This window comes from Haliotis asinina, chromosome 2, assembly GCF_037392515.1.
Source record: "Haliotis asinina isolate JCU_RB_2024 chromosome 2, JCU_Hal_asi_v2, whole genome shotgun sequence".
Lineage (NCBI taxonomy): Eukaryota > Metazoa > Mollusca > Gastropoda > Lepetellida > Haliotidae > Haliotis > Haliotis asinina.
In genome coordinates this window covers 20,094,335-20,106,392 of record NC_090281.1, presented here as the reverse complement: position 1 = coordinate 20,106,392, position 12,058 = coordinate 20,094,335, and the positions used below count along the sequence as shown (strand labels likewise).

The 12,058-nt window shown below is 38.0% G+C and overlaps 1 protein-coding gene across 1 annotated transcript in view; it reads right to left on the bottom strand.

Annotated features, from left to right (window-relative positions):
* LOC137273373 (potassium channel subfamily T member 2-like) overlaps positions 1-11,358 on the bottom strand; it is a 155,815-nt gene extending 144,457 nt beyond the window's left edge. Inside the window, exon 1 of the mRNA XM_067805994.1 lies at positions 11,195-11,358. Coding sequence (XP_067662095.1) covers positions 11,195-11,358 — 164 coding nt within the window. The remainder of the gene's footprint in view (positions 1-11,194) is intronic.
* Positions 11,359-12,058: the final 700 nt, after the last annotated feature.

Sequence of the window (12,058 nt, the reverse complement as noted above, 5' to 3'; positions counted from 1 at the left end):
TGAAACCCACTTATCCAATGTGACTTCAAAAAATAAAATTTAGACAACTGGTAGTCTAGAGCACAGACTTAATGTGTCATAGCTTATCCATTGAAGCTGTTAGGACATATTTCCAATGGGCAAATTTTGAGCAAATTGTTTCATCAGTTCCAAAGGTGACTTGATACTATGTCCTCTATATACTCACATTCAAATACATACTGTTGAACTAGTCACAAATATTGCTGTTGTGACTTTAAATTTTCACTCTCCCACGTACCAGTGAAACACATTCACACATATTTGGAGGCAGAGAAGGAAAGTGGACTGGCAGCTTCAAAGCCTAACACATTGCTGATGGTGACAAGGTTACTCAGCTTGTGGACCAACACGAACCAACTCACCCAGAAGTAGATGACCAGATGGTGGAAGCAGCAACCTGCTCATACACCCAACACACACGTCCATTGTGGGTCAACCTGGGCAAACCACAAACATTTTCAAATCTGGTTTGATTTGGTTTGGATGTTGTTTAATGTAATCCAGCAATATTCCAGCTATAGGCCTGCGACCTGTAAAATAATCGAGTTTGGACAAGCCAATCTAGTGATCAATAGCATGAGCATCAATCTACTGAAGACAAATTCTAACCCAGATCTTCAAAGGTTTGTTCAAATGTACCTCAACAGTGATAGGGCTCCCAAGTTGGTGCTAAACATCCACTAAGGCTGGTATGCAGCTAACACTGCAAACTCCCCAGGGAGCTGAGAATGTAAACTAGTAAACATACTGGTAGGGGAACAAATCAACAGAATGTAAGCAGATGGTAGTGTCTGACTATGTACTTAAACTTAATTCATGTAAAAATAAGAACAGCTAATTTAAATGTACATATACTTTCCTTGCAGACTCTAAGATGGCATTTTGTATTTAAAAGTCACATGTGAAGGAAAGAGGCACCACTGTGATGCATCATGTGATCCTTCTGCCTTTGGGTATCACGCCATGGCTTCCTTTATTAGTGGGAAATTTCATTATCATTTTCTTATTTCCCTATCTTGCAGTGTATCTTCTCTTTCTAACATATCCGACATCGTCTTCTGCCAGCGAGAGACTGGAGACTTGCCAAGATAGCTAGCAACACATGGAAATTAGTAACAGATAATCAGTACATTACCTTGGATTCATACAATCATGGTGCTAAATGTAGGTTAGGTAATATGATAATGATCAATATTAACTGGAATTGTGGTAGGTGTGATGATATACTGTAGAGGTAATGATATACTGCAGGTGTGATGATATACTGCAGGTGTGATGATATACTATAGGGGTGATGATATAAAATATAATAGGCATGATGATATGCTGCAGGTGTGATGATATACTTCAAGTGTAATGATATACTGCAAGTGTAATGATATACTGCAAGTGTGATGATATACTGCAAGTGTGATAATATACTGCAGGTTTTATGACATACTGCAAGTGTGATGTTGAAACTCAGGTAAACATGAACAAGGTGAAAATATAAGACAATATCTTGGACAGAATTACAAGGTTTTGTGCACAGAGAAATGTTCAAGCCTGTGTAAAATGAAATATGGCTCAGGGTTGTATGCTTGACTTAATGGTGCACGTCTCTGTCCGACCACACAATAACAGGGCTGTAGTTTGCTCAAAAGGACCCATATAGAATTCTGATGAAGAAGTAGTCTTCAGCAATACATGATTGTTATAAGATGCAACTACATGAAAACAGGCTGTCTGCCTCACTGCCTTGCCTGTATCATTTTGCTCAATCCAGTCCTGGTTATTGCTCACAGTCTGCAGATTGATCAGAGCTCAGTAATCGATAAATAATCGATTGTAATCACAAACACAAACCCAAAACTCATGAGTACAATAACAGGCAAACTTAACTTAAATGTGCAGTTGAAACAGGCAGTGAATAATACTGTGACCAAGATTGAGGTTACTTCGTATAACTCTGAACTATAATAGCCCTGTGAAACTGGACATCCATGAAGCAAAGAGTTCTGCAAACTATGAGTCCTGTGACGTAAGAGTCCAGGGAAATAAGATCTGTGGAAACCAAATGTGACAAATAATTTCTATGAAAAGAGACATCTGAGAAATAAGACCTTGTCAAATGAAAGCTGCAAACAGTGATACATTTCACTGCATTATCTAGGTATTACAACACTTCTAAACAACATTCAAAGAGGACACTCTGAGGACTGAAGTCAATATTGATGTTTTGCCACATTTGATGGATTCCTGCTACAGAACTTTCCCTGTACATCAAGCTTCACATATTTATTAGTGGCAAGGGAAAATATGTTTTTTGTCACATGAAATTAATCATGGTTTAATTTCATAGCGCCATTCCAAGATGAATATCTTGCTCAAAGTGTATCATTAACCCCTGACTAACCCAAGCTGCCTGTGAGGTGATAGTAGGTAATAGTCACATGTGACATTCATTTTGGTGGCAGACAACATCTGAATAATATTTTCAATCATCTGCTGTGATAAAGTAATGTACAATACAATACAGCAATAACCTCAACCCATCCCGCATCCCCATGCTCTGCAGCAACTCCCCACCCCTACCCTCACCCCACCCAATCCCGCACAAAAGAAAAATAAAATATGAGACAATATCAGATTGTTACACTGCACTCTTGTCGCGCAGCATGTGTGTCCTTGTCTATCTACAAGAGTAGAATCATCAGCTATGGAACATGGTCCCCTAAACCTCTTCTAAATACCCCCTTAGGATCTATGTTGACAGACACCTTTAAACGAACCTCCTGTGACAGTGCTGAGAGCCAGTCAAAAACACACTAAATGAGAACATTTCACAAAAAATGACAAGCAAGCAGAATTGGGTCATCCATTAAGAAAAAAGTTAACATTACATGTTTCAAAAGAAACATACACATGGTGGAAAAATAACATCTCAAGATATACAGAAGTCTCATGGACAGATCTCATTCATAACTACTCGTGTCATTCCGCCAAGCCGGATGGTGTCTCGTACCCCTCTCGTGGCCATGTTTACGACTGGGTCCTGTCTAAGCGCAAACCTGCATGAAGATGAAAATAGTCTAGTACTATTATCAACAAAAGCTAACTCTGAATTTCCAAACATGGCTCTTAGAATATCTACATCCCGTGGGCAAAACAGCAATACGGTCATTCCCTTTGCAAATATATTTCAGTGCTGAAAGATGTTCATCTTTAAGCTCAAAGTTTATGTTTAAATTGTGCTTTGTATAGTGTAGTGAAGTTTCAGAGTTCAACGGTTCCGCCATTTTCACGCTTTGAAATGCATTTTACTATGCGTGATTTGATTGGTTTGCCACGATTCTTGGCAATTAAGTTGCCTCTAACTAGCATGGGTTATTAAAGGCCTGTATTCCCACCCAGACCGTCATGGGTCGCCACACAAAAAGATAACCTTAGAGATATAGAAAACTCTACACACATAGAACCTCTATCTGTAGGATCTGAAACCTACATTCTTCACACAAAAGTCATCTCCAAACAACACGTATGCTGACATTCAAGTAATCCAGAATATTTTGAGTTAATCCCCAATCATCAACAAGAGGTGATACCGTCTACGAGTCACCTCAATCCCCAATCAACAATGAGATACGACACACTGTCTAATCCACTCAGCTGCCTAGCAACATATCCATGATTAAATCATAGTCTTGTCCAAGTTTTACATAATCCTTTTTCTGTGACTTTGGGCATGACAATTTCTGTTCTGTTCTGGAATTACAGAAATTAGGTGGTGCCAAATCAGGAATCATTTCCTATGAGTGTTGAAGCAGGATTTACTGGTCCATCCTTTATTATTAATTTTTGCATGCAAATAATTTCCACACCAAGCTAAATTGAATGTAAAAGAGTATGGATTTGTATGGATGAAGCAAAGAATTTCAAAGAAGTGTGTTAGATTCATCTCATATATGTATTTGGATAAGACAGACAATCAAATGTACTGCCGATTTAAAAAGTTATCTTCTAAAGTGCATCACACCTGAAATGTCTTTTCCATTCCACCAAGAAGCAGATGAAAAGAAATGTATGATATTAATGGATGACAATTTCTTCATTTTATTATGACGTGACATTTTTGTACAGACTCTTACAGTGAGGGAATGAGTGAGTTTTGTAGCTTGTAGCAATATTCCAGCAATATCACAGCTGGATTCACAAGATTATGGGCTTCACACATTGCACCCATGTGGGAAATTGAACCTGGGTCTTCAGCGTGACGTAACGAGCACATGCTTTAACCACCAGGCTAAACTGGTTCTTATATCATCAAGCATCATGGAAGATGTCGCTCATCCTGAAAAATTTCTCTTTTTTTATTGTGCTACTCATCAAAAGTTTAGAGTCCCTTAAAGCACTCACTACATGTTATGCATTTTTGTATGGTTACATAAAAGATGATTTTCTCGATTAACTTGGGGGAACAACTACAAACCTGATGCAGATGAACTGCACAAGGATCATGCATCAAATTGCTGAAAAGTTCAAGGCTAGCCCATCGCCTCCCATCCCCTCCCCTCTACCCCCAAGCTGAAGATAGATATGTACATGTTTTAGTTGACATATGGATTCACAAGTTCATGTTTAATGCATTTTTCTTCCACTAGTCTCATGAATAAGTCTTATTTTTTTGTCTAAACCATGACCAATTCATCTTTAGTTTCAGACAGGTAAAAAAAGAAATTTTTTTATTCAACTTTAAGTGTTTTCGTAACAAACAATCCAACATGAACCATGACATTTAGTTCATGTATTTTTTTTCTTCTGCCCTCCCAATCCTGGTCATACTGACAACACATAAACCCTTATCTAGCCTTAATTATTTATGACTACACATCACTCAGTAATGTTAATCTACCACCCCTGCAAACAGTGTGATAAAAATAAAAACAATTGAAGTAACAAAGAGAAAAGAAGTTGAACTGTCTTGTAGAATACTGTGTACAAAGGTATAGAGACTCCGTTCCAAATACTTAAGTAGAGATGCCAACCCCAAAGTGTGGCAAATTGAAGTTTCAAGGATAACCATAAGTTTGACCATAAAATTAGTAGTCAACTAAATACTGAAAATCATGGTCGTATCTGAAAAAGACAATATGACACTAATCAAGAATGAAGCTTTCATTTCACATACCTCCAGCAGCAGATTTAAAGATTATCAGAATTACATTTCTTTTTGTCATCTCATTTTTTGTGAAAATGTATTAATCAGTGAAAATATATGTTTTTGTCTTATCCAAAGTTTACTGAATTTTCTTCAAATTTCGTAGAATTTCTAGTTCAATCATATTGGCATTGTTTGAGGCTATAATTCGTAGTGACCACATTGAAATAGTAGAGGTTGGAATGTCTGCCTTACGGATGGAAATAGGCTATTCTGAATTTTGAATATATGGCATCATGACTAACAATTCCATATACAGTGAAAGCTGTCAAATGTGGCATCTGTCCAATCCGGCAAGTTGTCAACACAGGCATAAAATTTCAGTCCCATCTGTGGCTTGTACATTTATCATCTGCTCTACAATCTGGCACATTGTCTAAACCGGATTATTTTTCAGTCCCAGTGAGTGTTGGTTTAGACAGCTTCCACTGTACAGAATCTGTTAATAAATCTGTGGTGAAATGATGCATGGTCAATAACAGTGGATGAAGACCCACACATAAGAAGGCTTATGCATGCTGACTTGAGCTAAGGACAAATCATGATGTCAGATAAAAACTTTCCAGGTGTCAAATACTGACCAGGGATTTATCTTGAGTCCTGTATTTGAGGGTCCCTGGGACTCATGCTTATAATTTTCAGGGGGACTGCACAATGGGGGTGCCAGTCACTTAAATATTATTATTAATACCGTTATTGTATTGTGTATCATGATCAACACATTAATTGTTACAGTAATGAATTTGCAAGTGATACCTTAAACCAGCCAGTAGCAAACTCAGTGATAACTTATTGTTACTTGACTAAAATTTTCAAGTGTTTGGACTTTTTCTGCATCTCTGTGGATGTGCTGATAAATTTCATTATGTCCACAGTCAATGTCTACTGAGTATAGGATGCAGGAATTCGTGTCCTGTAAATCCTAAACTGACATTTTTGACACGGTCATGGCCTTCAATGATCGAGTGATTTAGGTTTACGCCACACCCAGCAATATTCCACCAATATGGCTGTGGTCTTGGAATAATTGAGTCTGGATAAGACAATCCAGTAATTAACAGCTTGAACATTGATCTATGCAGTTGGGAACAGATGACATGTGTCAACCAAGTCAGCAAGCCTGACCACTCGGCCCTGTTAGTCACCTCTTCATGACATGCACCGGTTATTGAAGTTCCATTCTAATCTGGATGTTCACGGGTTTCATGGAGGCCTATCAAACCTTGAAAATAATATACGGATACAAAGACAAGAAAAAAATGAATAAAACCCACGTTTTGATGTGACTTCTCTCACTCCCACTGAGGGTAAAACATATTTGATGCCTTCAAACATTTACACACATTTACAGTCCCTTTTCAAATCAAACTTCCCAACAAAATATTTCATGGGAATCCATTTCTATACACCAATAAATTTGTATTAATAAAATGTCACAAAAAGTAGTTACAGTTTAATTTTCATTTTGCTACTATTCATGTCAGTAGAATGGTAAAACAGAAAATGGTAATTAGATGTGTTTAGTTAACATCTAAGGTAAGTTCATCCCCTGTTCCTGAACCCTACACTCATCACCTTCTCACTGATAATCAACTTATTCTCATTCCTAGCCAGAAATTAGTGACTCTTGATGGGTTGTTACTGCGTACTGTTACTACGGAAGTTATATACATGCCACTATGGTCGTTCATAGAGTAACATTTGTCTAACTTTTCTCATTACATTTCACTCCACTTTGAAATGATATCTCAGTCTGTGTACAAAACATAGGTCATGACATTGCCCATACCTACACCTAACCTGGGATGAACTCTTTAATCCAGCCGCCTTCACCTAATTGTCCTTAGTATCTACTAAAACGTCCAAACAATGAATTTGATATTGACTGAATGTTGACATAACTGAGTTATAAGTATTCCCTGACTCATCCCCAAACTGGGTGTCTGGTCATAAAACATTTATAACTCAACATCTCTATCTCCCAGGGCAGAAGTACCTCATGGTTGATCAGATTCATCTAATTACTAACAGCAGTGACATATACTTTCATGGTTGTTGACTTTGCTGGCTATTTGATGATCAAAAAACAACTTATTGATGGTAGAGACAGAAAGATGCGGTTAATGGTAAAATATACTATATGATACTGAAATGTGATACACACAGATCTTTTCAACATACCCTGTGTTGGAAGAATGGGGATTATTTTCATTGATATACAACTTCTTTATTCTGTGTAAGTGATGTTTCGCCATAGATTCACAGACATAGTTGCGTGACAATGCCAATAAAATGTATGTCGAAAAGTCCCCTACTCAGAATAAGGAGGTTGCACATCCATAAAAGTGAGTGAGTGAATTTAGTTTTAAGCCACACTATTCCAGCTATATCCATAAAAACGGTCCTCATTTCTTCATCTCCTTGTCTTCTAGAATGCCAGACCCATGAAGGTCCCGGGGTAGAATAGGCCTTCAGGAACCTATGCTTGCCATAAAAGGCGACTATGTTTATCGTAAGAGGCAACTAATGGGATCGGGTGGTCAGACTCGCTGACTTGGTTGACACATGTCATCGGTTCCCAATTGCACAGATCGATGCTCGTGTTGTTGATCTCTAGATTGTCTGGTCCAGACTCGATTATTTACAGAATGCAGCCATATAGCTGGAATATTGCTGATTGTGGCGTAAAACTAAACCTACTCACTCATTAGAATGTCAATCAAAGAAATATCCGGTGTTTTAGACTAAAATCATATAAAATGGTGAGTGAGTGAGTGAGTGAGTGAGTGAGTGAGTGAGTGAGTGAGTGAGTGAGTGGGTGAGTGAGTGGGTGAGTGAGTGAGTGGGTGAGTGGGTACATGCATGAGTGAATGAGTGAGCGGGTAGGCACAAATTTTGTAGAAGGAAGGACAGAAAGAGTCATGAAAGGTGTAATGGAAAGAAAATACTGCAATATCAAGAATGAGAGCATTTGATGCCCAGGCTGACAGATAAATGACAGATTTTCTCTACCACACTTCTAATACACTGCATTTTTCCCAGGACCATTACTACCTGTATACAACTGCTAAGTGAATGAATGATTATTCAAATATCATCGGTTTACTGAATACCGAGTAAGTGAGGTGTCATTATACACTGTGAATGAATTATGACACAGACAATGAGGACCAGGATGGATGAACTGAGACAGTTGGAGGGTGAACTAGCAGTAGCCTACACTTCACTGTAGAACTGTGAAACATTTTATACGTACTTAATACATTTACAGATCACTGCACCTTTGATGAAGCAGGGGAAAAGTCACATTCCAGAAATAATTTTTGTCCAAATATAACTGATATAAAAAATAAAACACTACTTTTAAGATGCCACTGTTTTAATTCATGGTCTGTTTCTATGGATTTTTTGCAGTTGAATTCTAAGCATAATTCAGTTTGATAATGTCAAAGATGTGGGTGTGTTAGTTTACAGAGTGACTTCTGCTGTTCGTGTGTGTGTCTGAAATAATGTTAGTCCACTGAGATACCACGCCTCAGTTTCACATGCATATGCCATCTACACCCAATATACTAACTACAGTGGAAGCTGTCTACACCAGCACTCACTGGGACTGATAAACCGTCTGGTTTAGACAATGTGCCGGATTGTAGAGCTCATGATAAATCTACAAGCCAAGGATCAGGGACTGAGATTTTGTGCCTGAGTTGACAACTTGCTGGATTCGACAGATGCCGGTTTTGACAGCTTCCACTGTAGTTAGTTGAGCAGTACTTATTTCATCACTTGCTGTTAGCAAACTCTGTAACGGCAGCTGAAACTATTCTTTCCTATAAAACTTCACAATGAAGCGTTATGAATCTGTGCTTTTGAAATAACTTGGGAAACATTATCATTATCAAAGACAGAAATATATGACATGTTGAAGAGCATGAATCAACAACTTCAAAAGAGAAACAAAATATCACACCTACAACCAACACTAAAGCCATATACCAACACTTCAATAGAACACATATCTTAATAACAAGCTTAAATACATATTAAACTGTTTCAAAAATTACTCTATATTATAGCTGCTATCAAGAAGTGATCATAAAAGGCATGCTCTCATGCCACACTTCTCTAAAATCAAAACTTCATTCCTTCCATTAATACTATCAACTCGCTACGGAAGTTATATACATGCCAATCTGAAAACAAAATATACATTAAGATTACAATATTAAATTAAAAAGTTGGAATGAATTAATGCAACGTTGCATTAAATCCACTCTCACACCCTCTTCCGACCAAGTTATATTTCAGGTGAATCCCAAAGAGTTATGTCCCTTGGGACGTTCTTTACGAATATCCTATGACGCAACTTGTGATGGAGGCCAATTCGGCAAACACCGGCAACACTGCATATGACAGTTTTTGATGTATGGAGCAACAGCTTACATTTCATACACGACAAGTGTTATTTGTTTGGACGCTGTTCACCTTCAAGTTTCAGTTATCCATTTCAGGCAAATGGTAATGGATAATAAGTCTTTTATTGTATCAATAGGAACCTATGGTGAGTGCATATGCCCCAATATACATATTATTGACCAAAATATCGTTGAAAAAGCATGAAATTGTGCCTTTAACAATTAGACCAATATAGTTTCTTAGGGTTAAATATTAAATTGTTTTAAAATAAACTCATTTTTGTGGCTACTGTCGGGAGGTGCATCATTAATATTACACCAAAATAGTTTCTTTGGGTTAAATATTAAAACATTTTAAAATAATGTAACTGACTGTGGATGCTATCAGGAACTCCAATAACTATCATTCCAAAATAGTTTCTATAGGTTAAACAGGTAATACAATACCAAACATCTTGTTGCTATTTGACTGTCATTATAGCTAGAGTATTCCAAATATAGGTAATTAGTATAATATTTACAATTTAGGCATGAAGGATCTTTTATTATTTATGTGAACTTTATTTATGTAGAGAGATCATAAACATTATCTGTGTGAAGAAATAAACTTATTTAAGCAAAGACTTAACATTATTTATGTGAAGACACACCCTCATTTTTTTTAAGACATACCCTCATTAATGTGCACACATACCCTCATTTACATGAAGACATATCCTCATTTTGTGAACACATACCCTCATTTATTTGAAGAGAATCATCTGGACATTTCAAGCTTCAACAGATTCTAAGTGTAGAATATGTTCAACCAAGTACACATTCACAAGATGACAAGTTTCTCTGAAACAATGGGACCATGCCTCCCCTACACCTCTATCTGGATTCATCCCTCAGACATGAGTGTTTATTGTATGAAGGTCATCGAGTTTTCAGAATAATGCCCAATTTCATCTGTCACAGGCAACCAGCTGCTGCCTACATCATATACATCCATTGCTTACATAGTCTGTAACATGCTGCAAATACCATGGCAACACTATGATATGATTCAGTCCTTTTCTCCACCAAATATGAAAGGTAAGAAGGCAAAAGTCCACAACACAGCTGTTGTCAACAACAATATGTATTCCCCACAACTTGATCAAGATCAAAGTGAAGCGGAAAGATGCTAACATATATCTATAAACAATTCAAACGCCAAAGCAACGTCATAATATAATTCAGTGCCTTGCCCAACAAACTTTTGAGGGAAAGGGATATAGTCCTTCAAAATACATATCTATGGTCAACAATAGCATTAATAACCATAACTGGATCAAGGTCACATAAAAATAGCAAAGATGCTTACTCAACTTGTGAACAATTACAAATAATTAAAACACCATAATATAAATCAATGCCCATCACTACAAAGTATGGAGGGAACGAGAAATTGTCCCTTGAAATACTCATTTGTTGTCAACAATAATATTTATCCATGATAACTTGATATCGGTCGATATGAATCAACAAAGTTGCTGTGAACAAAAGCAAGAAGTAAAAGAAACCAGTGGCAACTTACGGAGGAGGAGGCGGTATAGTGTCAAAGCTGTCCGATAACCCCACAACACCACTCTTGCGGTGCCGGCGCAGATTGGGGTGGAGGTTGGGGTAGGTTCGCTCTTTCATGGATTGTAATTCGGCTGAGAATTTTCCTCTGCCCCGATAGAACCACACATACGACATGGGTTGAGGTGGGCGGCCAGAGCTCGTCCACCGATGTGAGAAACAGGTGATGTCAGCTGTCCTCAAAGAAATATGAGTTCATGTGGTCCATAGATACTTCACACATCTTCCCTGGTACGTACTGCCTATGTGTACTGGAGTACTGTGACAACAAGAGAGAGCTGGAAGCTCTCTTCACACCTGTCACCGCCCCAGTATCGATGAATCCAGCAGCATTGCACTACACAGTTGATCACATTTGAGAACACTCCGATCAAGACCTGTTACAAACCATGCTTCCCCTGAATGCTAAAGCTCAAGAGCACTGACAGCTTCACACAGCACTCAAGCAAAACACTATCATTTCATGAATCATTCACACCACTACGTTCCTTTGTCCGATGGAGCCAGGATCAATGGACACTCTTTCATCAACGTGGGCAGTGTTGGGCAATCGTGAACAAAGGTCAGAGGTTGGATGGAGATTGGTAGCATGCCTCTGTTCTGTGATTTCCACAGTGGGCCATATCAGTCCAGAGAGCTTCCTTATACCTGGCAACCCTCACAGCTGACTGTGGGTCAATACCACTGGTATGACAGTCACAGCTGCTTCACAACAATGCATAAGAGAAGATCCAGTCTTTTGTTTACGGAAACTATCTACAATACAATGTCACGATCAGTCTCAAACATACTCCCGGCACCACTGAATTGATCCATG